The sequence below is a fragment of the Pseudochaenichthys georgianus genome, chromosome 17, assembly GCF_902827115.2.
Source record: "Pseudochaenichthys georgianus chromosome 17, fPseGeo1.2, whole genome shotgun sequence".
Taxonomy (NCBI): Eukaryota; Metazoa; Chordata; class Actinopteri; order Perciformes; family Channichthyidae; genus Pseudochaenichthys; species Pseudochaenichthys georgianus.
The window spans coordinates 14,017,558-14,033,857 of record NC_047519.1 but is presented as its reverse complement, the minus strand read 5'-3'; the positions used below and the strand labels follow the sequence as shown (position 1 = coordinate 14,033,857).

The 16,300-nt window shown below is 43.1% G+C and overlaps 2 protein-coding genes across 2 annotated transcripts; one reads left to right on the top strand and one right to left on the bottom strand.

Moving 5' to 3' along the window:
* Positions 1-655: 655 nt before the first annotated feature.
* LOC117462894 (uncharacterized) lies at positions 656-3,417 on the top strand. Its single transcript, XM_034105260.2, has 3 exons — positions 656-1,315; positions 1,537-1,567; positions 2,127-3,417. Exon 3 carries the CDS (start codon positions 2,314-2,316, stop codon positions 3,310-3,312), a length of 999 nt encoding a protein of 332 aa, XP_033961151.1. The 5' UTR covers positions 656-1,315; positions 1,537-1,567; positions 2,127-2,313; the 3' UTR covers positions 3,313-3,417.
* LOC139435548 (uncharacterized) lies at positions 3,414-5,956 on the bottom strand. Its single transcript, XM_071206255.1, has 2 exons — positions 5,901-5,956; positions 3,414-5,019 (listed from the first exon to the last, which is right to left on the bottom strand). The coding sequence occupies exons 1-2, from the start codon at positions 5,925-5,927 to the stop codon at positions 4,426-4,428; spliced, it is 621 nt and encodes a 206-aa protein (XP_071062356.1). The 5' UTR covers positions 5,928-5,956; the 3' UTR covers positions 3,414-4,425.
* Positions 5,957-16,300: the final 10,344 nt, after the last annotated feature.

Genomic DNA, 16,300 nt, shown 5'->3' with positions numbered 1-16,300 from the left:
CAATTAAACAACATCTTCCATTTCTTTTCACACAATACGTTTCCTTGCAGTATCAACACTAATTCGGCTGACTTTTACATTTGATCCAATTAGTAGATAGTCTGTATTTACACCATAACGGTGCACAGCTGAGAGAAAGGGACTTTTTTGTAGTTTTTAAAGATATTACTGATTTTCTGAACTACCTTTCCAACTCCTCATGCAGTTGACTGTTACAGGTCTATACAGGTTCATGGTACAATGCATAAGCTTCACATCGAGAGACTGAAACTGTATTTTCCTTTACCGTTCTGTTTTAAACTCACAATAAAGTGAATAGTCATATAGAGAGGCGAAGTCACGCCCATCTACTTCCGGCCCATGGGACCCCGGAAGCGAAAAATTAACATTGAATTCAATGGAGAGAGAACACGTATCTTTTGATCCCGTTTGAATTGTGCCACGAACTACACATATGATGTTTGTCAATCTTAAACAATAAGTTCCATGTCAAAAAAGTCACATTTTGTCGTAAAACTGTTGAAATATAAGACTATGAAAAATACGCGACTACAAAGACTACAAATCCCATTCTGGCTCGCGTAAGTGATGTCACAGGCGATAATGCTCCAAGTGGTTGCGACTCGTAATTAAAGCGAAGAAGAAGAAGAAGAGATTGCTAAAAATAAATTCACTTTTACAAGATGCCTGTGTGCTTTGTACCAGGTTGTAATCACAAAAGTGATCATACCACTTGCTCTTTCTATCGATTCCCGTCTGATGAAAGGACCAGGAGTCGCTGGATCAGACATATCAGGTAATATCATAGGTAATACACATGTTGTGCATGGAACATATAGTCAAGTTAGCTACCTAGCTAGTAGCAACGAGTAGCGAGCACGTTAGTTAGCATTACATTACTTAGCCTTGTCATTTTTAGTAGCCTTACCATGAAGTTATTATGTTATTACATGAAGTAAGAGTAGATGGTAAGTATTTCGTGAAACATTTGAAGAGTAGCCAACTGCGCCATCCACCGGGTGCTAAGGAAGCAGTCAGGGAGAGTCGAAGGCAGGCAGGGAGCTTTGCATGACATTCTTCTGGACGTGTTTCATTGTGATGACAGTAAGGGTGAGTCAATCTGTTTGTTGGAAAGACAGTAGTTGAGTGATTACTGAGAGAAAATTATTAGAAGAGATAATTATTCAAAGTGTTGTTTTTAAATTGTGGTTACTGACCTTTTTCTCTTTTGTTTCCTTTCCCCTCACCTGTAACTGCTGAGACCCTGAGGAACATGCACACTGGACTGACCTGCTCTGGCAACCTGATTTCCACTGTACGTAATAGTATTTGCTTATGGTATATTATTTATATACATCAAAGGCACAATGCACCCCCCAGAGACACACATGTATTGAGTGTGATATTGTGCATAGGTCAAGTGAAATCATCTTTACACACTAGAAAACTGTAGGAGCGGCAACTTGTTTTGAAAATAGAATTTTTAATATCCGAAAATGAAGTTGATCTGTTTTCTTTATTCTTCTCTCTTCCCAGCTCCATCCATCACCGTGCTCTGTTCCTGCAGGTCCTGCTTGCTAATCAATGCTCATATGTTTTTACACAATTACAAATAAAGTCAATGTATTGTATGACATGAAGTTGTGCTTCATTCGGAGTCAATAATAAATTCATTCTGCCTTCAACTGCACAATGACTGTGGACGGCACCAACATCCATGTAGCTGCCCCCCAGTAAGATGAACCAAGCAAAGTTGACAGTCAACATACAGCTGTGCTCTTAAGTTGACATGAAGAATTTGTGAAATATTAGTAATTATTTGGAAAAAATGACTGAAGATGCAGAAAACCTTTTTTATTTAGTAACAGTGGTCAGGTGAAGCATTTATCCCTACATATGTGTCACACTTAAAAGGCCAAACACACTGTTTGGCCTTAAGAGCTCTGTCTTACTTCCTCACTCTTGGTCCTCTTCTACCTGAAAATAAAGACAACTAAAACACATACAAGCTGAATGTTACAAGTGCTTCACAAGATAAATACAAGAGTGCAGACTGTATAAACTATGGGCTATTTGGCAGGTTTAAATGATTGTTAGTAATGAATTATATAATTTTCTCATTGTAGACGAGCAGACGGGGAGCCAGATGAGAAAAGCAGAATATGCAGCTGCCATTTTCCTCATGGAAAAGAGAAAGGGCCCACTGTATTTGAGTGGACCAAAGAGAAAGGGAGCTCAGCGGTTAATCAGTCCAGCGACCACAGCTACAGCAAAGAGCCAGAGTCTGCAGAAACTGACCCCAAATTCTCCAGCATGCAGTCCGCAGACACCGAACCTGGACCCTCCAGTGTGCAGTCCAGTTGCTCCGCAGACCTGGCAGGGGATACTTGGATGCGAATGGCCAAATATTCAGCAGCAGGCTTACCTGATGATGTCATCCGTATGGAAACAGGGCTTCCTGATCAGGCCATGTTTAAAAGGGTGGCGGGGTTGGTGGAGCGCTTTGAGGGCTCCATTGTTTATTTCGCTGGATGGAAAGTGGAGGGCATCCTGCTGGCAGACCAGGTCTTCATGGCCATGATGAAGATCCGGCAGAATTATCCTCACCTGCACCTTGCACAGCTGTTCCACTGCAGTACCGCAACAGAGCGTAATGTGGTGAACACCATGGTCCATCTGCTCCACAGGTTGCTGTTCAAGAAAATGATGTCCACTGTGCCCAGTAGGCAAAAAAAACAAAACAGCATGCCTGCTGCTTTCCAGTCCTCTGCCTTCAACTGCAGAATGATTGTAGACTGCACCGACATCCACGTGGCCGCCCCAAGTCAGATGGACCAAGCCAAACTGATGTACTCCACCTACAGAGGGATGCACTCCTTCAAAGTGCTCATCTCTGTGGCCCCAAATGGAGTCATCAACTTCTGCAGCCAACTCTTCCCAGGCTCTGTGTCTGATAAGGCCATTATGCAGCATTCAGGCATTCTGGAGCATTTAGTGGCTGGCGACCTTATCCTGGCAGACAAGGGATTCTTAATTTCTGATATTGTGCCAGCGGGTGTGAATGTGAACATTCCCCCTTTCCTGAACAAGGGTAAGTTCACAGAGAGTGAGGTGATAGCTACCAGGGAAATAGCCAAGAACAGGATCCATGTGGAGAGGGCAAATGCCAGAATAAAGGAGTTCAAGATTCTGGACCTGATTCCTTGCCACCTCAGGAACACTGCAAATGTGCTGGTACAGCTTTGCTGTGCCTTGGTAAACCTGCAAACTCCCCTGATAAAGGAAGTAGCCAGCACCCTCACCGTTGACTAAGCCAGCGGTTCCCAAACCTTTCAGCCTGCGATCGCCGGGGGCAACATCCAGCTGGCCTGCTGCATCCGCGGAGAGGGCTTAAACTGCTGAGACCAGCCCAAAGTCACACAACGGCTCTTTTAAGAGCCACCTACATCTTTTTTAAAGAGTTACAATCCTAAGTTATTATAATGATTACACTGGTTCATATTTTACTCAGTTTACTGAACTGTGATGCATGAAACCAGAAGGGGAATTGTTGAGGTTTACTGAAGTTACAAAGATATTAATAGATATGAGTATAACAGGTCAGTGTAAAAACAAGCTTCAGTCAGTCATGAATCATTCAAACTATTTATATAACCATGTAATACAGTTATGTAGTAGTTCAGTAAAAGTCATTCTTTATTTCTATGTCTTAAATATCCTTTATTTTAGAGGGGCCTGAGACTTAACATGTTCATTGCCCAAAACTGCACTGTAGTTATTGTGCATGTGACAATAAGGCCTTAATATTAGGGCTGCACGATATCAGGAACACATAACACGATAACACTTGCTATATTTGAACAAAAACGTATACATGCAGCATTATTACTTTTCCAACAACATGGGATTTATTGTTAAATATTGTTTGTGTGTGTGTGTGTGTGTGTGTGTGTTTATTTAAAGGTCCTCCTCTCTACTGGCCAACACAGGGAGCATATGCTGGGTGTAGAAGTTCTCCAGGAGGAGGAGATTTCCATGCCATGCAGGGTCTCTGGGGATGGGGATGATGATCGCCTCCTTCGTGGTCCACACAACAAAGTAGCAGAGACTCCGGTCTGTGATGTGCAGCTGCCCTTGGACCTGGTGCCAGTATGGGTGATTCTCCTTGAGAACATAAGACCCACCCTCCTCACGGAGACAGAAGGATGGTAACAGGACTGCCTCCGCGATGGTCATGTTCCTCTGGCTGTGTGGACACTTCACCTCCAGCAGGGCAGATGGCTGCACAAGTCCATCGGGGGATGCTCCCAAAACACCCGACTCACTCACAAAGAGACCAGCGTCGAACACTGTCACCTGATAGGCCTGCACAAAAGCCTTCACCCCTTCGGCCTCGTTTACAACTCCCCAGTTGACAGCCATGACTCAGTCCAAGTTGTACCCCCCGAGCACCCTCTTCATGAGGGACGCGCATGGAGTGGATGAAAGTCCCGACCTCAGCACAGCACCAAACTTGCTGGCTGTCAACCTGCCCCGCCTGTGTAACTGCCACTGCGGATTTGTCCGCTGTCCTCCGGTGGCTGTCTGGATGGCAGCTTGCTGGTCTCTGCTCAGTCGCATTGAGGCAAGAATTGCCTCAAGCCACCGACCCCCATGCCCCTTCACCAGCTCCGGCACGGTGACAATGGCCTGATGTTGAGGCTGCGGCTCTGGCTCAGGTGACAAAAGCCATGCCATGCCACACTGTGCGCCCCTCAGTGCAGACCTGAACCAGTATACATCCTGAGTAGCGATGTCTCTGGCCAGTGGGTTGTAGGTCTCCTCTTGCTGTTGATAGAGTTGAGACACCGGCTGGACTACTTTGGAAGTGCCAGGCTTCCTCCACTGGCACTCAACATCTGTGGAGCTGATCTGCCACATGGCACATATTTCCAATGCTGCAGCGTGGCTGCATTTGTACATCCCCCGTGCACAATCCCAGACAGCGCTCTGCATCGCGCCATCGTCTCCCATGCAGATCTGTAAAAATATAGTAAGTACCATGTTTGTTAGCATGCTATAATAGATTGAATGGGCAATACAAGGATGGTCAGGATCTGGGGGTGGGAGGGTTTATTTTTCCATAGTTTTGTCTGATTGTCTGATTGTTGTTATTGTTTGATTTTTCTGTATTACCTATGAGGTTGTTGTGTTTAATATTCATGAGAATATTTGTCATTGTTCAAATGATAATAAACATTTGCATAAAGCATATTTGTCCACTGATATGTTGATAAGAGTATTAAAAACGTGAAAAATATTCCTATAAGCGACATTTAGAACAGATAAAAAATGTACGATTAATTTCCGATTAACTATGGACAATCGTGCGATTAATCGCGATTAAATATTGTAATCGACTGACAGCCCTAATTTTTTTAAATGTGTATGAATACATTTTTGAAAAACATTTGATCAACAAAAAAGAAGGATTTGATCAGGATGATAGACTCAGTGTGTAGTTTATTAATTAATAAACTACACACTGAGTCTAGATCCTGATCAAATCCTTCTCAGTGTACCAGAGGGAGTCACACACAGCTGTGCCTAGATAACCAAACAAATTGACAAGATAACCAAAACCCTTGGATCTACACACAGCAAATAAACTCAAATGACACAACGAGATCACACATACAGTATAGTCGATATAAAACTGGCCGCTTCAATCTGAAGAGCAACTAAAACAACACGGGAGTGTACCTTGTTCTTGTGAACACTAATGTTATCCACAGCATACACAGAGACCACGAAGTTCTTAAGGAGAAAACTAGTTGCTAAAACAAAACACGTTAGTGTACCTTGTTAGCTAATGCTAGCTAGCTGACATTAACGTTACACATTGCACTCATATTACTCACCGAAACCTTGTAAAGCCGGTCCCGCATGCTGGCTCTTACAGAACCGACTAACTCCCCTTTCATATATGTACAGCTCTCAACGTGTCCAGACTTGTAGTGATTTTCACCTCGTTGTATACTTTTATTCTCATTCTGAAAGAATGAGGTGAAATTCATAGATATATATAAACACTAGATGGCTCATGGGAGATTTTCCAGCGTAGCTGACTGGCCGCCATCTTGCTACAGTCAACAGTTACTCTGATTCGCGTTATGGTAGCTGTTGTAAGGTGAGTGATCTGCACAAAAATACTCTTAACTCGCTGAAATCTTGACTGATTTACAAACGGTTTGGTTTATTATAAACATTATTAGCATGGCTATGATACAGGATGCTTGGACATGTTGAAATTGCAGCTTTTCTTTGTGTATGTGGTTGTATTTATTAGCTGGCTAATAACAAGAGGCTGTCAGTGAGACCTAGTATTACAAAGTTCACCCAGCAACTTTACACCAGTGGGTGAGGCAGAACTGCTCTTTCTTTTCAACATAACTTAAGTTACACATGATTTCTTCCAAGTGGTTTGGCTAAAAACATCTTGCGTTATGATACTGGCTTTGTGTTTACAGAAGTACCTGACTATGCCGGACTTTTGTGCAGCCTATGGATGCTCCAATCGCCGCTGTCTGCAAACAAGAACCCGTGGGATCACCACATATGTTTATGTTTGCTCAGTCTAATAAACCCATAATATGGTTGTGAAAGAATACCAAAGCTGAGGCTGGACGATGATTGATTGTTAGTGTGCCATGTGTCACTGTGTGTCTTATTGGTTTTGTGGTATACTGTATTTTATTTTATTGTGTACAAGACACATTTAAAACAAATAACCTTGAACCTTGAAGCCCCATCTCTCCCCACCTGCTCCTGCTTCCTACATCCCCTCCACACCACACCAAGTTGTTCTTCTTAATAATAATAATACATTTATGTTGGGGGGGCCGCCTTTCATAACACCCAAGGACACCTTACAGGGGCATAGGGGCAATATAGGGAACAATTTAAACAGTGGATTTTGTGATATATCAGCCGGGGTGAGTCAAGACAAACCACAAATGGACTACAGAAGGACATATGGTACAGTTTATATTATTCTTGGTCTTTTTTCAATAACATATTTCAAAGGTTCTGGATTTGTTTACAAATCTAGAAACTAAATACAAAACTAGGATGATATGAAGATCTCATGTCAAAAATAATTGTGATAAATTAGACAGAACTGGCCTGTCTGTGAGCACATTTTATGTTGGTTTGGTTCTTCTGATAAAGGTGTGAATATCTAAATAATATACCAACATATGCTATTGTCATTAGTTGTGTCCCTGTTCTTCAAGCTAAGGCATTGCTCAATTAACAACTCTTGGTTTACAGAGTGGTAACATGAGACCGATTTTTATATATAAAATATAAATGTATTTTAATTTTATAATTTATTTATAATTTATTTTAAATATTGACAATATAATAAAATAAATGGAAATATATACACCGGCAAATATTTAATATAAATACCTTGTGTGTGTGTGTGTGTGTATAGCTATTGCTTTATCTGATTAATGTTATTTTCATATGAAAGTCCATGATTATAAGTATGCAGCATCATAACTACATCTTTGATGTTTATAAAAAACCAAACCGTTTGAAAATCGGTTGAAAATTGAGCAAGCTATGGTTATTTAAATAGAACCCATAATGTTATGAATGAGAGCACTGCCTGTAGCGAGATGGCGGCCAAGTGGCAACGTCGGTCTCCATTGGCCAGCAGCGCGTGTGAGCCATCTAGTGTTTATATATATCTATGGTGAAATTTGCCAACGTGACGGCCATCTTTATGTTGGTGACGCGTATTGTGCGAGACGAGATACCTGTAGTTCACTCAGCGGTTTCACACAAAAAAATGTGTAACTTCACAGTTTTACGACACATTTTAATTTTTTTGACTTGCAAAATATTCTTTTAAATTGACAAACATCATATGTGTCATTCGTGGCACAATTCAAACGGGATCAAAAGATAACCTTTCTCTCTCCATTGACTTCAATGTATAATTTTACACTTCCGGGGTCCCATGGAGGCTCCCGGAAAGGGAGGGACTTCGCCTCTCTATTATGTACGATATTATTATGTTTTATTAACTAGACCACTGGTCTAAACCGCACCTCCTAGTGGTTAAAGCACGTTATTGAATGTAGTTGTTGAATAAGTTATATTTATTTAGTTATTGATGAAAACATTTAAATATTAAGAGTAGCCTACATACAAAATAGGGGTCAATGATAGAAATATAGAATGGAAAATATCTAGAAGATACTGTAGTGATCTCTACAGTAAAACAGTTTAGTGCAGGACGTCCAAAGATATTAACAGGAGGATGTGCAAAACAGACAAACTGATAAGGCTGAATTTTACTCAGGTGTAACTAAAGTCTGATTTAAGGGTTGTTTATATTTCACATCATTAATCAGAATCTGCAAAGTAACAAAAATAAATGTAGTAGAGTAAAAATACCAGGTTAACCTCTGAATTGTAGTGGAGTAGAACAAAGTAGTACATGCTGCTGTAACAAAAACATTTCCCAACTTGGGATCAATAAAGTATCTTATCTTAAGATGATCGATGGCTACTGCCATATTTGCTAAATGTGCATCTGAACCTTGACAAGTGCATGTTTCAGGCTTATCAATTAACAACAGGAGGGATCACAGACATAAGTCCAGCTGTCATGTGGTATTAATGCTGCACATTATGGACACAAGCAATTTTCACCCATGTATTAATTATATGTTTTAAATTTGATAACACCAATGTGTTTCGTGTCCCCTAAAGTTTCCTCCAGGGATGTATACAGTTTAATACTGGCAACTTCTAATTGTGGGAAATACGAAAACGTCTTTTAAAACTACATTTCCCAGTAGAGACGTGCCATAGAACATGTTGCGAAACACACAATAGGAAGCATGTGTAATTCTGGGGGGGAGGGCCGGGCTGGACCCGTCCAAGTCCAGTTTTGGATAGTCTGGCGTGGTTCCATTCCATTTCAAAGAGCTTTGACGCTCAGCGTAACCTTGTCACACTGCCACTCCAATATCCAATCACAGAGCTTGAGGGCTAATCACGGGGTTTGTAAAGCAAGGCGGATGTTGTAGTCCCAAACGATAGCTGGGGATTCTGGGTAGTGTAGTGTCTTCGGGAACTCTGTCGTGTCTAAACTCCGAAAAAACAATTTGTTTCTCCGAATCGAAGGTTAAAAACACAAAAGCATTGTACACAATTTAAACCAATCAATATTGTGTAATTAACAAGGATAAACTGATGTTTTTTAGTGGATGAGTAATGGAGATATCACTGCGTAATCATTTGACAGTGTGGGGAATACTTCCGGTTTTATTATGAAAACTTCGAGACCGGAAATACTGTTTTCACCCACGCTAACTTTACATGGAAGTTGCCCCATATACAGTACACGTTCTCCTGGCGAGACCTCAAATCATCTTCGTATATCTATCAAACTGTAGATCCTACACATCCACTGGACGTGGATTATAAAAGTACAATATACACTTCTCGCTAGAAATCTAATAAAAAAGCATTTTAATGGCCAAACTATTCCACAATTTAGGATTTTCCAGAGAGGGTTATTTGTGAATAAACGACCCTCCGGAGCGTTTGCAATCGACAGGAGCATGTTGTTTCTTACACGACCACTAGAGGCGCTACACTTTAAAACGTGTCTCTGGGTCGTATTTAGCTGCTGAACAATCGACCTATATGGTCGTTTTTTGTAGGAGGACAGGCTGGAACTTGTAGAGGACATTACAGATGTTGAATAAATCCTCAATGGCTCTCTCACCGGACATGGCGTGAACAACGACCAAGTGCAGCTGGTGGTTGAAGCAGTGCACATATGGGATTTCTCTGCCCAGTTCATCTTGAAGGAGTCTTTGAACCCCACCGTGTCTCCCCGACATAAGACTTGCCCGATCGTATACCTGGCTGAGAATTTTGTCTGTGCTCAGGCCAGCTTTGCGTATTTCATCAATGAGTGTCTGTGTGAGGGTTTTTGCATCACCTGCAACTGCTGTGGCGATTGTCAAGAGCCTCTCTTTTATGACATAGTTCTCATCAACAAAACGCAGTACAATTGAAATGTTTTCACAGCCTGTTGGGTCTCGGGTTCCATCCATTTTGACAGTGTAAAAGGAGTCGCCTATTTCCTCAACAATATGCTCCGTTACAACTTTGCTCATCAGGTCAATTATTTCGTTTTGTATATCATGGCTTATGTAGGAAGCTTTTTTGGGAATGGTGGGGGCAATTTTCGCGAGTTCTGGGTCCTTTTCGATGGTATACTCAAACAATGACAAAAATAACCCACTGCCAGACTTGGACATGCACTCTAAAGAGTCGTGGTCACCTCGGAAAGGAAGATTGCTGGTAGAGAGAAAAGTTACAATGTCAATAATGGAGCCCACGTAATATTTGTTACGAGCCAGCTGATCTTTGTTGACAAGAGTTGTGATTTCCTGACCTGTCCCGATGCGTATTTGTTTTTCTCTCCACAATTTCTCACACACTAAATGTTCCTTGGAAGAGCTGTGTTTGCTAAGACCCGTGCCCTTTTGTAAGGCATGCTTCCAGTCTTTGAAGCCTTTTATGGTGAACGACGAGTCATGATGATGAGCCTTAAACTTTCTGCATGGGAAACAGTACGCAGCATCGCCTTTTTACGGAGTATTCAAGCCAGGGTCGGTTTTGGTACCATGAGCTGGCAAAACTACGTTTTTTCCCGGAGAAGAGCCGAGAGGGGAAACTATCCAGGACTACCTGTTTTGGTGTATCCACGCCAAGGTCCTCTGGAACTAGAAAACTAAAATCTCCAAGATCACGAGCGTTTAGAATGGGAGCTGGGCCTGGGCTGCTAAAGGATGAACTGCTGCTGCTGCCCGGCTCCGAAGAGGCTTCGTCTGACAACGTTGACTCGGGACCTGGTGGAGGAGAAGGAATAGGTGGCGGGGGACACGTCAAGTTGCCAGCATCTGGTGCTGAGTTGCCACAATCCTTTTGTGAGCTCTTATTGTTCGTGAACCACTTTCTAATATCCATTGTTGCCGATACATATACAAAAGGATAATAGCCTAACCAAACTAACCGCCACAGTAAACTGACAGGCTGCTGTGACGCGTCTCACTTTAAAAAAAAACACACACAACTCAACCCCGCGAAAAAACAGTCTCGCGCTCAGAATTTCATAGCAAAATAAAAAAATTATATTATACTAATGTTTCAAGATAGTTTAATACAAAAATAAATGGTATGACAAAGCCCTACAAATAACAACAATAAACATAATAATACAAACATTTAACAAATATTTTTATATAATAATTTTTTTTAATCAGCCCTGATTTCTCATGGGCGGGCCCAAATCCTGGATGGGCCAGGGGTGCCCAACCTTTTTTGAACCGAGAGCTACTTTTGAAGTTGCAAGTCTGCCGAGATCTACCAGTCCAAATAGAGAGGCGTAGCCATTACTGACAGCCTACTGCCAGGTAAATACACACTTCTACTTGTATAAAACTGACCTTTGTACGATGAATACTTCATAAAATACTGCAGATCCTTTACCTCTTTCTAATCTACACACATATAAGTATTTAACTGAAGTTACATAACAGTGTTGTTGATACAGAGTTGGAGTTTATTCACACGTCACATACTACAGTGGGTAATGTTTTCAAGAAACATTGAACAGTACTGCCACATATGAATACTCTGAACCCTTTCTTTGCCATTATATAAAAATAGTGTTGCTACAAAAGTATAAATTAGGCTTACTAATAAGACAACTCAGATCTGAAGCTACACAGGAATCTGCTGCCAAAGTGCAATAAAAAAGACAACATTAATAGAATCAAACCCTTTTTTTGTTGCATTGTAGTAGATTATAAAAAGAAATGCCTTTAAAATAGGATGCAAGCAACACTAGTTTCTTAACCTGAATTGATAATAGACTATAATCAATTTTGCATTCTTATACCATTTTGTACAATAATTATAATGAATAAGTTCAAACAAACTAAAACACAGCTGATTAATAACGGTATCTAACTTGAGTTTTGATCATATCAAAAACCTGTTGAAATGCTACTGTTATTTTTATTACGCATCGACAGCCTCCAGGAATGCTTCTTTCACAACTTCGCCGTCTTTGAAAGACTTCATGTGTTTCGCAAGAACGTGACTGACACGTTAAGATGCTATGGTAGCAGCCTTGCTCTTGTTGTTGGGTCTGGTGGAAATGGACTGCGGTGCATTTAGCTGTCCTTTCAGGCCCCTCCCCTTTTGGAGCGTAGGGCAGAATTAGGAGGGAATTCCGTCTCGTAGCGTTTGTGCACTGTTTTGAAATGCCGCTCCTAAATTACCCTTCTTCGATAAAGCCACGCTCGCATTGCAGATGAGACAGATGGACTTTGAATTGGAATAGATATAAAAATAATCATCCTCCCACTCGGAGTGAAAATTATATATGTTTTGCTTCTGCCATAATTGCGGTCTTGTGTGTGTGTGCGGACTGTCACTCCTGGGGGGTATACTACGAAGCAGGATTTTCTCTTAGCCGGCTAAATTCAGGGAAAACTCCGGCTTTCCGGTCCTATGAAGCTGGTTCTCTTTTTAGCAGGCTAGATCTCCATGGTAACTTATGCTTAGCGGCTAACCTGGTCGGGACCAGGTTAGGTTGCAGGCTAAGAGCTCAACTCAGTGAAAGCACTGCCTGCTGACCAATCAGAGCTCAGTGTGCGGAGTTTAAAGCGATCAAGTCATATTACAGGAGAAAGGAAATACAGAAAAGCTGCCGTTGCAGGAAAGACGGCCGGCAAAAATCACCGACTGTGTGAACGTGAACATTAATAAAATATCACCTCCCATCTTCAGAGCAATCTGACTATTATAACATTAGCGTTAAGAAAGCTTACTTAAATATCTGCCACGACATAAGTAACCGGATCAGAGTAACATTAAGTACAGTCCGCGGCATATCACTTCATAATGTATCATATATCTCCTTATCTGAGTCAGCTGAGCCGTATCTGGCCGTGCAACACTCACAGTGTCACATACTGTATGCAGAAGTATTATTTTAAGCAACACATTAAGTTGACGAAACACTCTCGAGTCAAATGTAATTAAAGTCAGATCGTGTCTTAGAGACGGGGCAGTGATATCATAAACCTGTTAATGTACGCATTCAAACACTTTTACCAGCTGTATTCACCTTGCAGGTGCAGCTATGTGGCTTTGATCCTGGATAAAGTGTTTAAGTCATGGATATTTAATTTAACTTCTTCATATGTCTAATATTATAGTTGACTTTTCATTCAGGAAGTATGACGCTGCACTGTCAGTACGCTTCTCCATGTTTGTGATTGGTCGAATGCTCCAAATACCACCCCTTTCATGTGAACGCGCACCTAACTAGATAGGACACGGCTGGCTTGAGCGATCCACTTGATAACCCGTGTCGTAGGACCGTTTAGCGAGAGCGCGTATGTTTTGGATTAGGCCAACCGGCTAACTCAAACATATCCAGGTTAGGTTGAACCAGCTTCGTAGTATAGGCCCCTGGTGTTGACATGGTGTTGACACGGACAACGTTAGCGAACTAGTGCACTGCCCACTGCTCACCAGCCACGCTCCGACACATGGGGTCACGCCGGCCAATCACAAAGCTTTGATGCGTTCAAGTGCATTATTCTGGCACAGGAAGATTATGTTACAGGACATTAACGATAAAACAGAATATTGTTGTTCTATTTTTAGACACATCTCGCGATCGACTGGGAATCTCCCGCGATCGACCGGTCGATCGCGATCGACTGGTTGGGCACCCCTGGTGTAGGCTATCTACCATCCAATTGTTTTTCTTTATTAAACACGTAAACGGAAGAGCGTTCGAGAGGCCTTTTTGCTTTTTACCTTACTAAATGGTCAAATGATCCTTGGAGCGAGGGGCGGGGCGAAACTCGATGAAGTGATTTCAAAACAAAAGCGGTGATAATATTATAAACAAAGGGAAACAACTGAGGTTACGTACTGTAACCCAGCTTCTATGAGTACAGGCGCAGCCCTCTAAGGCTATCGCTATTGGGTAATCCCACTGCACGTGTGCAGCACTGACAGATTTAATCCACGCCCACCTATGACGTGGGCCCCACCTCCGGCCTCACTTCCGTATAAATAGGAAGATGGCCCGTCCAACTGCTCCCACACAAACAGCTTTTCTTCAGCTATTCGCGGAGCCAGTGGGGCCCGAACCTTAGAGGGCTGCGCCTATACTCATAGAAGCTGGGTTACAGTACGTAACCTCAGTTCTATTTCGTATGAGGCTTCGCCCTCTAAGGCTATCGCTATTGGGTTAAGGGCGAAGCAGGATGTAGTCCACGCCTCACTGGTCCGTCCGTAACCAGAAGCACAAAAACCAATCTACTCAATTAATAACCCATGCGAAAAAGAAGGAGCATCACAGTCCCTGGAAATATAGCATTATTCCAAATGAATATTCTCTTTAAGGGAATGAAGGTGAATACCCGTCGTTTAAAAAAAGTAGAGATAAACAAATCCCACTTGTTAAACCTATAAAAGAGGGGCAAAAGGGGCAGCTCTCTGAATGCCGATAGGCAGGAGAGAGGGCACACCGTTTAGTCCCTGACATTACTCAATCTGACAGAACAGCAGTACTGAATGTGTAAGAGAGGAATGGGAGACATCCCTCAAATAAAAACGAATAAAAGAACAGGGGGAAGACCAAGATGCAGCATTGCAAATGTCTCCCACTGTCATTCCTCCATGCAACGCCATAGAGGTTGAAATTCCTCTGGTGCTGTGCGCTTTGATGTTTTCTGGGGGATCCACCCCAGAGTAGACATACGCCTGTGATACAGCCTCACACAACCAGTGTGACAGCCGCTGTGCAGACAGAGGCTGCCCTATTGAGCGCTCTCTGTAATGCACAAACAGGCGCTGAGACTTGCGCAACGTGGCTGTGCGTGCAATATAACATGACAGCGCACGTACGGGACAGAGGAGATGAGATGTGGCTTCCTCCTCTGATGTGTGAGGAGGAGGGAAGAAGCCATCCGAAGTGATCCCTCTCGATCTAAAAGAGCTTGTGATCACCTTTGGCATAAAAGCCGGTTTAAGGCGCAAAACAGCTGAGCTGCCATCTCCTTGGATCTGGAGACATGACGGAGCCACAGAGAGAGCAGACACATCACTCACCCTTTAGCTGATGTGAGAGCCAAGAGCAGAGCTACTTTGGCTGACAAGAACTTCAGGGGAACCTGATCTAAAGGTTCAACTGGAGCTTTACTCAGTGCGCGTAACACTAAGCCAAAAACCCATTGAGGCGCTAAAGCGCGTGACACATGTCTGAGTCTCTGTGCTCCCCGTAGAAAATGTTTTGCCAGAGGGTGACTACACACCGTGCTGACACCAAACCTACGTGGTAAGATGAAATGGCAGCAGCATGTTTTTACCGTGCTATAAGCCAATTCCTTTCCAGCAACAGCTGGAGGAACGACAGCACGAGGCAGGGGGGCCAACGGGGTCCAGGCTTCTCCCTGCACACCACACGGAACGCTGTCCATTTGGCTGTGTAGGATGTGTGTTCAGCAGCTGCGCTGATCGAACACCTCCCTGGCGATTTATGTAGGCCGCCGCTGCTTTGTTGTCTGTTTGAATCAACATATGTTGATTGTACAGCAACGGGACGAAGTGCTGGAGCACTTTCCATACGGAGAGTAATTCCAGCACGTTTATATGGAGAGACATGTGACCCGGCCACCGTCCCCCCACTGCCTGCGACATGCACGTTCCTCAGCCTGCGAGAGATGCGTCTGTGAACACTGCGGTGTGTGACGTCACTCTGCTCAGGGGCACCCCCACTGACGTGGAGATTTTTCCAGTGGGTCAAATCCAAACCACGGAAGGAGGAATGTACACCATGCGTCTCCTCTGACGCACGGGGTCGATGCACAGGCGAATAAACCACCTGGAGTCTCCTCACTATGAAGGAGACCCAGGGGGATCACCACGTGACCAGCTGATATCATGTCTAACAGCTGCATCACGGAGAGGGCTGTCACCGCCCCGCGGGGTGTGACGTGCCGGAGGAGAGCTGTCACTTTCTCCCCTCTCCGCTGTGAGAGTCGCGCTCTCATGCGGGCTGAGTTCAATTCCACTCCCAGTTAAAAAGATAACCTGGGAGGGACGAGGACAGCTCTCCTTCCAGTTGATAATGAAACCCAGGTTTGACAGATGAGATACTAGCTGTATCGTCTGTAAGCCGCTTCCTCCCTTCCTG

Bases quoted from the DNA above. Each gene is read 5' to 3' on its own strand.
- LOC117462894 (XM_034105260.2), top strand. From the start codon at position 2,314: ATGCAGTCCGCAGACACCGAACCTGGACCCTCCAGTGTGCAGTCCAGT.
- LOC139435548 (XM_071206255.1), bottom strand. From the start codon at position 5,927: ATGCGGGACCGGCTTTACAAGGTTTCG. The intron at 5,020-5,900 runs GTGAGTAATATG...ATATTTTTACAG, and splicing joins ACCGGCTTTACAAGGTTTCG to ATCTGCATGGGAGACGATGG.